The following is a 15074-nucleotide window of genomic DNA, read 5'->3' on the forward strand; positions in this document are numbered from 1 at the left end:
AGCCAGGCTGTCCTAGAAAGAGCGAAGGTGGAGCAATGTGGGTACAAGCCACACGTTCCTGCACCTTGAATGAAGTCTTTTATTATAGATACCCTCCAAGCTAAAGGTAAGTTGCTCTGGTTTATATTTTTGTTCTTTGAAGCCTGCCTTGTGGCAAGTGATGAAACCTGCATCTGGCTGCTCTCCTTTTCTGACCTGCCTACCTCCCTCAGGCTCTGGGTCCTTCTCCAACAAAAGTGATTATAAAATGTACTATCACTGTGTGATTGCAACATATACGAACTATAAAGTTTACATGCAGAGACATACTCTCTCTAACAGGTCTTCATACCTGCCTGCTTTTTGAACTGTTTCTGTGTTCTGGACAAGGTGTCTTCATGAATTTCATGATGATAAACCCTTTTCTCTCCAACAGATTTTTTTTTCAAGTGTATTAGCAGTGGAGTATTTTAAATTGTTTTAATTCCATTTATTTTAACTGTGATGTTTGAAAAGAGTTGCTCAGTTTTGTAAGAATGCTACTTTTCCATGTAAATTGAATACCTTAAAAAATAATTACAAAAACTGTTATCACATGTTTTATATGCTATAAAAAGGCTTAAGGATGGCTTACTCTTTGGTTTTCACAGAGAATGCATTGGTTGCAAAAGATTAAAGGACAGCAGGATCTACATGTTTTGGTTGTTTAATTTTATTTCTAAAAATGTGGCCATGAAACAAATAGATACAATCCCTAGGCTGTATCAGGTGAACCATTTCCATATGGAAGAGTGAATTACAATTCCCACAGCTGTGAGAAGACCTTGCCTTGAATATCCATGTGCAAGAAATACAGATTGAAACTGGGGCAGATTCAGAAAAGGGCTGTTTGAGACAACAGGGAAAAAGAACAGTGGCCTCTCACAGGAAAGACGACTACAAATCTTGGCTGGCTTAGTCTACCAAACCAAGCAGGGGAAGGAATACGACTGCTGTCTGTAACTCTATTTGGGGTGGTGCACCTGAGACAGAAAGCAACCGCTGAAAATAAAGAGCTAGCTAAATGCTGACACGAGAACACGTTTGTACCACAGATCAATTTAGGCTGAAAATTAGAATGCTTTCAGCTTGAAAACTGAAGTTTTGGAACATTCTTCCAGCAGGAGCTGAGGGGCAAAAGCATTACTACTGAATTTCATTAATTATGAAAGGAATCAAATGAGGTAGTTGTTTTCAAGAACTGGGGAATTGATTCAATGCTACAAAAAGTCTGTCTGAGGCAGATAATGCTATGTTACACTTTTCAATAACAGTAGCACAAGTGAATCCCTCTTGGGTGAATCCTGGGCACACTTAAGACAATGGCCAATGGAATTAATTAAATGGAGCCAAATATCCTTGGTGGTGAGGGGACCTGCTCATATGTCATACCGTTCTCTTCAGCATCAATATTTAAAGCCAGCTAGTTGGAACCTTCTACTTAATTGAGAAACAACATGTCATTTAACCCTTCAGTGTTATTCCACCCTTTGGCTTTCAGAGGCAAGGCCTCTTTATCTGGCACATCAGCAGGCAGCTGGTGGAACAAATAGGAGATCCTACAAAGCACACTCCTTTTTAAAGTGTTAATAAGCCCTATCCAGGAGACAGGACCATGCTTTCATCCATTAAATTGGTCTTTAAATATTTGGGATTGCAGGTCATAATTTAAATTAAATACATCCTCCAATCTGGAAGATACAAACACTTAAATGACTTCACCATGGGGAAAAGGTGAGTTTGGGCAGTAGGTATTCCTATCTAGAGCCTGAGTTACAGCTTTCTAATTGAGCTTAATTTAAAATTTTATAACCTAAAAACCTCCTTATTTCTGTCACATCCCTCCCAAAGTACCGGGAGGATCGCATCTGGATTTGTTATAAGTAGTAGTGAAACTTCAGAATACAATATAGTCTGAGAATCATTTTTCTGGCTACAAAGTTGCAATCAGGGTAGTCATTTCAATAATTACCGTGAGAGGCTTCAGAATTACGCTGACAGGAGCGATGGAAAGCTGGGCTGGCTCTTCCTTCCCAAGGACCAAAACTCAGCAAGTCCTTCCCCCTTGCTTTAATTCTGACCTCTCTCCAGAGGTAGTAGCCTAAAATATTTCCCGTTGCAGTGAAAACACCTGCATCTATTTAGGAGTTATCAGTTGTCAGCCTATATTCTTTCCCTGTGGAGGCAAAATACAGAGATCTACAAAAATGGAGATATAGTGACAATGCAGATGATGGAGGATGAAGCAGATATAACCGCCTGCATTGTCTATTGTTTTAAACTATAAAAATCATGACTTTTGCTCAATGTACATCAGACTTCAGTTTTACTTGCTAATGTAAACAATCATCTACTTAGTAAGGAATTAAGAGACCACACTAAACCAGTGCAAGCCACTTCGGATAGTTGGGCTTAAAAGCGATAAAGTCAGAGTAAATATCGTTTCTTCATATCACAGGAGTCTACATCACTTCTAGTACATGGAAGGGGCAGAACTGCTTGACTCCAGTAATCCTTAAATTGCTCATGATTTCTTCATGATCGCTTTTTCCTGAAGCAAGCATCTGTTTGAAAAAACTGCTACCCATTTTCCCAAAATGTAGTTTTCTTAAACACTGTGTAGTTCAGTAGAAAAAAAAACTATCCAGTCTTTACTTGCCCCATATCAAATTTATCTTGAGTGCACATGTAGGGGTTTATTTTGTTAAGAAAAATATATGGTGTCTTTCTCTTCTTTGGAACAAAGAAGAAATATGGATTTGTAACCTTTTTTTTTTTTTTTTTTTTGTTAAACTTAAGTCCTTCAACAATGTTTTGGACAAACCTAAAGAGATTTTAAGACAGACATTTTGTATTATAACATTCCCATGGGTCGTATGTATGATCGTCTTTACTAAAGCTCCTTTCAGTCCCAGTTGAATAAATATGCATTTTATTTCACTAATCTTGAAACAACAGGAATAAAGTTTACCCAGGTCTTTTATACCTCAGAGAACAAAACAAATACTACAAATCTTTAGAGAGAGAGGATATACAAAAGGGCTTGAGGTGAATGTTTCAAAGCAAATACTCTTTAAACGATGTGCAAATTATTTCAGCACTTGAACATGATTTATGAAAGGGGATTAGTCCACTGAAACAAGAACCCAGTTTAAACTGTTGGGTTTCAAAGTCAAAGATGAGAGGCGTTTGCTGGAAAAGGCAGAAGAAACTGGATAGTAATCTACAGTGAGGATTTCTGATTGATTTTCTTTAACTAACTCAATCTTACATTAGCTATCACTGTCATTCATACTTATGGTGGGCAGTATAAAATACCTTCTTTTATGATATAATTCTCCATAAAAATGAAGTATGCAATAGTGATAATTAAGTAATAATGAGGTAATTAATAACTCAGTGACTAGCTCTCTATTTACTAGTATGCCCCATAAATGAGCAAAAGGCATATGAAACAATTAAAGATTATCCAAGCTCAAACAGATAACTTTTCCAAAGTTGTGTGTCAGTGAGCAGACCAATGAGTCACAGGTCACATCTATAATAATACATTATATTATATTGTAATATTCCCACATACTCTTCACATAATGGGTAAGAGCTACTCTTAAGTACTATAAAAATGATCACTTTTATGTAATTGTAAAGATTAATAAGTGAGCTAACTTCTCATGGTTCTATAATGACCCTGCTGTTCTAGTAGGTAAAGGCAAATTTAATGATCCTGCTCAGATATGATTAATATCTAACTTTTTCCTGACTAAAAATCTGGACTTGGTTCAATAAAAATGAATTAAGTGAACATGCACTGATTTCCCTGCCAAACGTTTATATGGAAGTTGGTTATGCCCAATTTAAAAATATGCTTTTTCAACCCAAATAGTAAACTCTGGAAGGATTTTGGAAAGTGAAGTAGAAATAAAACAAAGAATTAAGGAAACATTATATTATAATTGATGGAAACAGGATATTCAAATTCAGGAAAAATTCATTTTCTTAATGAGAACTAGTCACAGCAGTTGTGATTTTGGGTGCAACATAATCTCCTATTATCAGTGGAAGTGACACAATTTGTTTCTGAATTTGGCATGTTTTGTTTCCAAAATGCCGATACTGTTACTTCTTTGTTGCTGCAACAATATTTTTCTAAGCTTTAAGAAAAGAGCATACCTATATTAAATGATGCAGAGAAACATGAGAGTAAAAATATGTCAAAACATAAGTTTAGTCCCTATAGTACAAATATGAATGTTCCCAGTCTCTATAAACAGCATGTTGCATTTTCTTTTTGTGGGCTTTTTTCCGTATCTGAAGTTGATGCAATAAAAATAAAATGCCACAAACATACAAGCTGGAGAGTGACAAAATTAACATTGCAGTAGGAAGCTGCATATTTACATAGAGTTTTAATTTTGCTTTCTGTTTTAATTGTTGTCATTGGTAATGCTGCACTAATATACATTACTGCTTTATTTTTCTTGATTTTATTAAAATAATAAAACTGACCTATACATAATGCTAACACTGTAATGTAATAATACTCCCTAAATAGCATCCATTTGGCTTTGAACTTCACATCTAACTAAAATAAATGGGCTGGGAAGGGGAAAGAATTCAGACCTCATCAGAGCTAACAAAGAAATGGAGTGATTTCCCACTTCTACTGCTATAATTAGCCCCCTTATCACAGGAGTAACCCTCCGTGGCTGAAGGACTCCTTTAGCAGAATCCAGCCCTCAACAAGTTTGGCCGAGCCAGAAAAACCTCTCCCTACACCCCAATATATGTTCTCCCGACCTATTGGCCTCTTCATGTGTCTGAAAGGAAGAGAGAGAAAATCACAAGGGCTCCTCTCCGGCACTGCTTGTAATTAGGTGGCCCTTTTTCTAGGAACTCTAAGTGATGCTTTCAACAAAATAAGTTTCTGGCTTTTTTTCCTCCTGCTACTACGCAGCTGAAGCTGTGCAAATACGCGTGTTTGTGCCCTGGTAACTATCCCTTCCCTCCACAGAGAAACAATACCCTCATCAGCCCCAGGGTTTGCCACAGAAACATCCAGTCGCGTGCAGGGGCGAACTTTGAACCCTCGAACAAGCCCTTGGAAGAAGCTTTAGCCAGGGAAGAAGCAAACACCACGTGGAACCAGAAAGGGTTAAAGATCCACTGAACTCTCCATTTCTTCCATCATGTCCACTGAGAGACCAAAATGGGCTTCTGCTGCTGCTCCTCCCCCTGCCCCCCGACACAGTGTACAGTCTTAATTATCTAACAAACTGCATACAGAGATGATTCTGGATGTTTTAGTAATTACTTAGAAATATTTACATGCCACTCTTTAAGTTTCAAAATTCGGGCTTCTAAAGTAAAGAAAAGTGAATGAAACAAGAAAAGCAACTTTGGGCAATCTTAAAGCACACACAGAGTCCTCGGTCAAATACTAGGGAGGGGGTGGCCTGACTTAAATAGTGTCATTTAGGAAAGCAAAACAGATTTTAGAGCCCCAATGACTGTAGCAAATAACTCTGAAGGCTAGTCAAAATTATGATCCAGAGGTTATTATTTTTTTTCTTGATTAAAAAGATGTTAGGAGATATATTCCCCGGACAGTGCCCTGCAGCCGCTCCCTGGCGAAGCGTGCGAGGGGCAACAGCATCCCAGAGCGATGCATCGCCCTTTGGGACTAAAAAGGTCCATGGCTCCCCGTGGAAAGTGCAAGAGGAATTTAGGTAAGCAAAATATCATTATTTGAGTTGGCCGGTGGCCAGGGTGCCGGGGCTAAGACCCCCGTCCTAACGAAGAGCGGAAAGGAATCCCAAGCCTGCTGTTTAATATGCATGACATGTCGGCTTTGCTGTCAACTTTTCCTTCCACCCCTGCTTTTGTCCGCTTTTTCCACCTGTTGCAACTTGTCCTTATTCAGACTGAGAGCTGGAATTGTCTTACTTCGATGTCGCATCGTGTCTGGCACAATGACGCCCGGACCCCTGACTACTCTTATTGAGACACTAAAGTGATGATGAATAGCAAAAATACTGCAGAGCCCATCAAGACTTTCCTTTTCACATATATATATGCACACATTTATTTTTTTTTTTTAAATCTTGATGCTTTAGTTGTGGCACCTCAAGCTAGAAGTCAAATATGGAGGAGATTTTCCAGGATCCGTCATCGCAGGCTGCATGACTAACCACCGGGTTTTAAGTAAAGTGTTCTTGAAGATAAGAAAAATATGCGAGTAGAAACAATAAAAATAATGCAATTCAATCTTATCAATTCAGGCAGTTCCAGCTTTTATGTGGCAAACAAGGGGATCAAATTGCATTTATCTAATATCACAGATTTTTTAAATGTCTAAAATATTTAATTATTTTGCTTTGGCAACCTAAAGCTGAGGAACAGATTACTGTTCCCACTACATAAGGAAATAACTGACAACAATTAGTATTTATTCTTGTTGCTTTTGTAATAAAAATAGAATTCCATCACTTTCAAGGAAACCTAAAATATTAATAAGAATGTGATGAACTGAGTAAATGTGACGCCATAAGGAAATGATGGAGAACAGGTTGGAAATATAGTGCTTTGGGAATGGATTGCATTATCAAGCTTGTGATTGTGCATTTTGACAAGAGCAGCCCTCAGATTGATACGGTAGCCAAAGGGCACTCTTCCTACTGCGAAGCCGTTTGTTTCCATCCGGAATGGGGGGAGTAGAAGGGGAATTGATCCCCTCTGACAATCGATAGTGACTCCAGCCCAGGCTCTTCCACAAGAGGTCACTCCTGAGTGACAATATTCCCAGACGATGGCCAAAATGCAAACCACAAAGCCACCATGGCCAGAAAAAGCAACGCTGAGCTTAGCGGCGAGCGTGGAGTTGGCTTCATTGCCCACAACGTGACTGTCCTGACAGCTCCTCTAAGTCCAGACACACAGTGAGGTCTCTTGGTTTTTGGAGAGCAGAGCGATTTCTGGGAACCTTGGGACAGGGATCCTTTCCCTCCCTCCCGTGAGCCCTGACCGCATCTCTACTTTCAGTCTAACCCAGGTGCCGGGTTTCATGTGGTATAAAATTAACGTGGCAGACCTACCAGCAGACCCAATTATAATTGGTACTAATTAGGAGGGTTTTTGGCAACCTCAGGAGAAAAAACCAAAAACCTACAGTCTGAATGACAACGAAATTACTTGGAAATTATGAAGTCTGCCACTAATTTTTAAAATTATCGGTTTAGAACAACACTTATTCACATAAAAAGGAGTGGTGTTGCAAGGCGGTTTCCTTGCACCAAATATACACATCTTCTAATGGGGGAGGCTGCTAGGGTGAAAAACATGTTCCTTCTGACCCAGCATTAGCTGCATGAATTAAAACACTGAAATAGTTGGCATCATAAAATGAAGAGTAATTTCTTTCTATGTATTTGAGAGAAGGATCACGGTTTTACATATTTTGGTAATGTTCCCCAAGGCCATCCTTGGTTTCTTCTTAGCTCAAGAAAACTTCAATTAGAGCATGAGTTGAATCCAAACTGGATGAGAAGCCACTGAAAAGCTGCGTGATCAAGATGACGGACACTCTGTGAACTTCGGAAATTGAGCCTGGCAGTTTGAGCCCAATTTTCAATGAAATCGGTGTCTACAGCTCAAGAAGCATAACTGAGAATTACCATTTGTCCTTGTAGTGTAAGCAGAAGCAATTAGGATTAAACATAAAAACCAAATTCCTGCTACTAACTCTCAAGGGGCAGTCTCCCCAGTTTTAAATTAATGAGTAAATTACTGGAATACTTTGGTTAGAATATACCTGTCCTTTATACACTTGTGCTGTTAAAAAACCCCAGTGACACAGGGGTACCAAGTCTAAAACTGGACATTTTTTGCAGCCCTTAAAATGTAGAGAAGGAAAATGCAATGGAGTTTGAACTGTCAGAATAGTTCGTTAAAGATTATCAGGGGTGGTGGTGGCCTTCTAACACACATCAGTTGTTCGTCTTTCCTGTTAAACTGGAGGAGTTTTAAGCCATCTTCAAAAAATCTCCTTTGTTTGGATTTGGCATTGGCAGCAGTCAATAACATAAGAGCACTATAAAATTATAAAATCGTTAAACTTTGTAAGAACTTTATAAACACACTTGCAGATATTGCACGTATCTTCTCTGTGCTCTGCAGTCAAACTGGACAATGAAACGACCACCTGTTAACTGCTAACAATGTGTCATTACCAGTTCTCATGCCTTTTTAAAGCAATTTTGGCTCTAGCTGCCGATAATTCTGGCTACGATACTTGTGTGAACATTAAGGGCACAGAAAGCCAAAGGCAGAAAACTGACAATACAGTTTGTGCTTAGACTACTAATAAGTAAGTGAATAATATGATTTTTCTAATTCCACATAATTGCTTGATCTCAAGGGGCCAAAAAAAAAAGTTCTGAATACATATTTTAGAAGCAATCCAATCTCCAGTATTTGAATGCAAGCTTTGACTCGGTGAGATTTCACAGCAGATATTTTCACATTGTTTAATAGTTTAAATAGCCTTTAACAAAACAGAGGTTATTCGGGATTCTCTAAGGTTTGAAAAGAATCGTGGACTAAGTCTCTGTCATTGCTCATACTCACTTTTTCTGTTTTGTCTGACAAAAGATATGTAAGAAGTCTAAATAAATAAATAAAAATTCCCTGAGTGCTGAGACAGTGTATGGGCATTTCGCTATACAATAAGAGCAGAATCAGATCCTCAGAACTTACCATGCTCTCAGTCTTATTTTTCTTCCTCTGAGAAATGCAACGTAACCCACAGTACAAAGATATTGGGACAATTTTTCACAAGCTACATTCAGGCCACTTTATAACAGAAAGGAAAACCTTAAAAAAAAAATAATCTCCAAGATAATAGGAAAACAACAACAACAAAAAGCTTTGGTCTGCAAAAAAGAGACTATTTAATGAATCTCTGTATTTGTGTGTGTATGCACGCACGCATGTGTGCATATATTTATGATTGTGTGGATAATTATCATTAAAAATAGCTATGTTGGGTCTTTTTTAGTGCAATCCTTTTTCTTAACAGCTAAGGCTTTGATCCTGCACTGAAATGTGCACAGACAAATTCCTGCACAGCACTTCGGTACCTATAAGTATCTCCTACCAGCATGCGAGTCTAAAGCTGTCACGGCGCTTACATTAGAAGCAGTATGTGAATCCCCTGCTAAACAAAGAAGAAAAACAAAGATTCAAGAGAGAGGGTGAAATTAAAAAAATGCTGAGTGAGTGATTCAGGGACACCACCAGCTCCGGCGTCTACTGCCCACAATGTCACGAGCATCTCAACACAAACTGGAAAAGGAAAGTCTCAGTGGAGTAAAGCACACCCCTGCTAGTTTTAGATCACTTTCTTTTCTAATCCCACTGACAAAAATCAGCCTCGATCCCTGGAATTTACCTTCTGTAAAATTGTAGATACATCTCACTGATTGTCGGCTACAGAGGATATGTCAGGTCTGTCAGCAATTCAGTGTATAAATACACAACAGACAAAATTACTCTGGCAATTTGAGGTATTTTACTAAAATGGAAACAAAGCAACTGCAATAGACCATTAGCATAGGACTCATGTTGCTTATTTTTAAAAATAAATGGCTTGAATAAATTTCTTTGCTGCTAAACAAATTTATTTTGCTTAGGAGAGAATGTCACCCTTTAAAAGTGTGGAGCTAGTAACTGTCTTTACTTAAATGCAAGTTATGTGTATCAGCACAGAACACATGCAGCTTTAGAATTCTCAGTGATCTTCCTTACATTCTGTATGTAATAAAAATTATCTTACACTGTAATGGCATAGTTATTTAAAAAGGAAAGAAAAAAAAATCAGAAAAGAAAAAAGCCTTACTTAAAGATTTTCTGTGTTCAGGCTTTGGCTCTTTGGATTCAGTGTCTAAGCTATTCAGTAATTCGATGCTGGAGGATCTTCTGAGTTTGAACTCCAAATTTCTCGATGTACAGCTCCGTTCTTTTGGCTGGGAAAAGAATACATATATACATATGTGTATGCTTTTAATAAAATTATTATTTGTAAGAACGAAGGGAGAGATTACAGAATGCCAGTACAGAATCAAAAGCTAACAGACACACGCACAGCAAGTGATGCAGTGAGTATATAATTTAAGGAAAGTGTAATGCAAAATTTGTCATATGGCAGAGCTTTTATGGCCCTGACAGACTGATCTTAATTTCTGAGATAAATTCCCATTTAAGTGAGGAAAACAAAAGGCCTACTTCTTTAGGCTTTAGAGACCAAAATTATTTCCACATTGCAGGCTACTTCCAAATGATTGCAAAGAGGAAGGTTGTTTAAATTGCCTTTCTGGTTTAGATAGTTACAGTAAATATTCTTGCAAACGCAATTGTTTCAAACATATTTACAAATTTGGGGCTGAGTTCTGCTGGTCTAAGCTTAGGAAGGAGTGGGGGGGACTTTTTTATTGCTCTAATTCATTGGCATATAAAGTGACAATTAGGGACTGTTAATGGAGAAAAAAAAAGGGAAAAAAAAAGGAAAAAAAAAAAAAGAGATGATATTTTAGCTAATCACACATCTCTTCCATGGCGTTTGGTGGGGTGAGATTTAGCCACCCCCGTAGTCTGGAGAGCTGCAGGGCTTTACACGCTCATTCAGAGTTGTAGAAAGGAACTAAAGGCCAGGTGTGACATGGTCACTGAGCATGCAGTGGTGGCATCCTGTCCTGCGCACACAGGGAAGGCAAACCTTGGCGGGGATGAGCCCTTCCCGTCGGTGCCCTGACCACGTACAGGCTGTGCCTCACCAGCCACCACTGCCGTGCTTCGCGGCACGCTCAGAGCTGCTGAAGCTGCACTATTACCTTAGTTGCAACATGGAAAATAAATAAAAATCATCAAGTCTATTAGATGTTTAGCTGAATAACAGGGGGGAGAAAAAAAAAAAAAGGGTTCTGAGTCTCCACGGAAAACTCCACCCCAAAATCTTCAGTAGGATATCAATATCCTCACACACCCAATGAAATGCACAATATGAAGACATACATCATCAGATCAAACTTTCCTTGGCTGATTATAGCCTCCGGGTAATATAATGTTTGTAGCTCTTTAAGGAAACAGTAGCCGTGTTGAGATTAACCCTTTCAAAGAGGCTGCCTCTGCCCGCTTTGCCAATTCCACTGCAGCAAAACCTCTGAAAAATGCAAGAAATGGGGATATTTTTCTCTCACCAGATTCGGCAGTGAACAAGGAAAGTCAGTGCCCTCTGAAAAAATATGTTCTTGGATCAGGCAGGGAGAGGAGGAAGACATTTGGAATTTGTACTGAGAGTAGCAAAAAAAAAAAAGAAAGAAAAAGCTACAGCTGAATCTGGTTTGGTAATTAAAAACTGTTTTAATAAAACGCAGCCCTGCTTACTTCTAGTAGAAAACCCCCAGCCTTCCTGGGAGAATAACAGCAATCAGTTACAAAGGAATATTATTTGCTAGTGTTATTCTTGTGAATAAGTAATACAAAAATTCATAAAAGGCTCAAATGTATTAATAGTTCTATTGAAGATTATATACTGTAGGCTGCATAAACAGAAAATGCAAAAATTCATTAGTTATTAAGTGCTTGTGTGCTTTTACAACCCTCAGCAAACCAATGTCCTTGTTATTTCAGAGAAATAAATGTAGCGTTCCGTTTCGAGGCAAGAATCAAATGACGTTTTTGTTCAACAACCTTGTTTATCTGACATTTTTTAGTAGATTTGCATACATATTTTTATATCCTTTGGAGAAAGGAATGTCTAGCTAGCTGCTGACTGCCTAAAACCTGTAGAGATGCCTAAGCAAATGAAGTTGAAATTGCTACATCTTAATTAATAAAGGTAACAGCCAAAACAAATACATACCAATCTGTCAATTGCATTTTTGATAGCGTGGAACCAATCCAATATGAGAAAGTCGATATCCGACTGGAGGAGGAACTCGTTTCCTGACACTGTCGTGATCTGGGGAGGGCATGGGCACAGACAGGTAAGTAAAGCACACACCAGAGAGATCATTTTCTTCTATTTTCTCTCCTACGCACCCAAATGCTTTTCCTTTGTACCGGGAATTATCTCCTGGAGTGCTGAGCTACTGAGGAGTTTTGAACCTCTGTCTGAAAACTGTTTTGAATATGTCACAACAAACGAGATATTGTCTCAGCAATGCAACCACCGAACACAAATAGTGCAAAAATAACGGGAATGTGACAAAAGTTAAGAAAAGCCAGGAAACCCAGTGTTACAAGACACAGTTCAAATGTAAATCAAAGCACCCTGAAAAGAAATGAATGCAATATGGGAACTAGTTCCCATTCTTTTCAGTTTCCATTTCTCTTTTGGTGTTCTTATTTTTATATCTGGTACCTCCATTTTTGAATTTACACATTTATTATATACCTGCGATTCCAGAGTTCACTTCCAAACATTTTGGTAAAATTAATAACGTCACTCTTTTTCACATTAAAAAAAATGAAAAAACCCATCAAAGATGGCTTTAGAAGAGTAATTAGGACCCCATTTATCATTTAAAAAAAATCCCCAGTTTGTCTGTATAGAAGTTGATTTACATTTTTGACCCACTCACTGGGAATATTTATCAAAAGAATATTCATTCCCCTGATAATGCTGTCTCACTGCCTAACAATATTTGGTGGAAATATGCATGCAGATTCTGTTGGTCTGAACTTCTGTAAACCACGGGGATAATACTGATAGTCCACTTTTTTTTTTTTTTTTTTTTTTTAACATATATATCTTTCCACCTGAGCAGAGCTCCGGGTATTTTACACAGCAGGTCGAAACGACCATTTTACAGACGGCAAAACCGAGTCACAGAGCTGTGCAGTGCTTTGCCCCAGCATAATTCAGCAGAGCCCTCGAGCACGTGGCCACAGCAGATGATGCAGGGCACAGCAGTCCTGCATGTGACAAGTGAATGGAGGGTTACAACTCCACCACGTTTTGCAAGGGGTAGGAGCTCGTCTAGCCCATGCTACAAACTAGCTCAGCTCCTGACAGCTCTGAAACCAAAGTTTTTTTCTTTTATTTACTTTATTTTTTTTCTGTTGCTAAGAGTTGCTTGTGCAAAACTCGGTAGCATCCGCACATGGGCATTGCACACGCAGGTTTCAGTGTTTTGGGGATGCACATTGGGATTCTCTTTGGGGTAAGGACCAACATCTTTTCAGGTCTTTCTTGGGGAACAGATGAACACAGTGGACAACAGAGATTTCTTTCTGACCAAAGTGTGAGGAAAAGCAGAGCAAAGCCGTTAAGACCTGGCACAGCCTATTTATGTAAATCCATCAACCCGAAGTGCTACTGTTTCGCTGCATCTGCCCCATGTCAAGAGTTTTTACTAAAGCATAAAAGAAACAACAGATCCACACCGGCCCCGGTACTCCCTGCATCTTTCTTAAAACTGAAATACTACCAGAGAAAAAAAAAGACAAAAAAAAAAAAAAAAGACAAAACAGTTTAATGTTTTATTAATTGTTCTATAACCCTCCCTTTATTGAGGAAATGCCTGTAAGGAAGGTTTCCAAAGTCATCAGCATTAAGGAAAATCCCGTCAGCGCAGCTCCAGTGGAGACATCCTGTGAGAGCGCTGTGGAGAATGTGGGAATGGTCCCCCGGCGCGGGCTCGGAGGCTGCCTGGCTGCAGATGTTCATCCCATCCCGTCCCATCCGCACCCGACAGGAGCAGACCTCCAACCACCCCCCACCATTCCCCGTGCGCATGGGAGAGTTATTTATTGGGGAAATTTTAATTCCCTTATTAGTCCACAGCCATAATGTTAATCACTACTCACACACTCACTGTTCCCTTTATAAAAAAAAATAATAAAAAATTCAAAATTCAACTTAAGGTGAGCAGTTGAAAGAGCTGACCTCCATCTCTGTGCCCAGGTTACATGGCATGGTTTGGGTTCAAAATGTATTATATTATATCACAATTTATTAATGTATACACGCAGATACGAATTAGACTAAACACAGGCAACAATTCAATCTAATGCCTCTCTCCCAGTATAAACAAATCATTATTAAAATTATAAAACGGAATAACATTTTCAAAGTAAGAGCAACATATATAATTAGATTTACTGTATTTTGAAGGCTTAAAAAGGACACAACATAGTTTAGTCTTCCGTTCAGTAAATTCAGGCTTTATTAAAATCCAAGTATTCAGCACTGCATAAACATTTGCACTGTATGATATGCAAAAGAGATACTCCATTGCTAACAAGACCAAAGCAAAATACATGCTGAAAGTTTCTTTGTCTGAATGTGTTATTTTGATAATCATATATTATCAGTGGTTTATGAGCAAATCTGTAAAAACAGATCATAGAATGAAGGGAAGAGAATTCATTTAAAATATACTTTCTGTAAGATATAGTTCAAGTCCTTTTCTTTCTTTCCTCAGACTAATCTTCAGAGTAACTAGACAGTTTCAAGAAGACTGCTACTGCTCTCTACAGTTTAAATGCATCCACTCCTTAATTACAGTCAGTAATTGACTTTGTTCTGCTCCATTCCAGTCATTCACAGGAAAGCAGTTCCAAAGGCTTTGGCTGGTAAATCCCATTTAATGTGCAGGTTTCCTATCCCACTTTTATATATTACCTCCTTAGGATTTCTGATAAACGGTTCTTGGAAGGGATTGCTAAACCATATTTGCACTTTGAACAATCGAATTTTCAACACCCTTGGGAAGAGACATCAGTAAAGAATGCTAGCTTTGACTAAACCTTGTGATTGAACAATTTATGATCACAGCCCTAAATGATGTATAACTAACAACAAGCATAAATTGTTCAATATTAAGGCGTGCTAACGCACCGTCCTGTATCAGGCACTGCTGGAACAAACAGAGGGACTGGAGAAACAAATGAAAGACAAATCTGAAAGGAAAAAAAAAAAAAAAAAGAAAATGAAGTGCTCTAGATAGAGCTGCCAGTCTCCATTGTGCCAGGGACTTCACTTATTTAAATATTTCCCA

General features: G+C 38.5%; 1 protein-coding gene across 2 annotated transcripts in view; it reads right to left on the bottom strand.

Moving 5' to 3' along the window:
- ARHGAP15 (Rho GTPase activating protein 15) overlaps nucleotides 1–15074 on the bottom strand; it is a 335169-nt gene that overhangs the window by 154135 nt on the left and 165960 nt on the right. For both annotated transcript variants that reach the window (XM_009891701.1, XM_009891702.1), the window contains exons 7-8: nucleotides 11933–12031; nucleotides 9911–10037 (exon numbers count right to left, since the gene is read on the bottom strand). In XM_009891701.1, coding sequence (XP_009890003.1) covers nucleotides 9911–10037; nucleotides 11933–12031 — 226 coding nt within the window. The remainder of the gene's footprint in view (nucleotides 1–9910; nucleotides 10038–11932; nucleotides 12032–15074) is intronic.

Source organism: Charadrius vociferus, unplaced genomic scaffold (genome assembly GCF_000708025.1).
Source record: "Charadrius vociferus isolate BGI_N301 unplaced genomic scaffold, ASM70802v2 scaffold109, whole genome shotgun sequence".
Lineage (NCBI taxonomy): Eukaryota > Metazoa > Chordata > Aves > Charadriiformes > Charadriidae > Charadrius > Charadrius vociferus.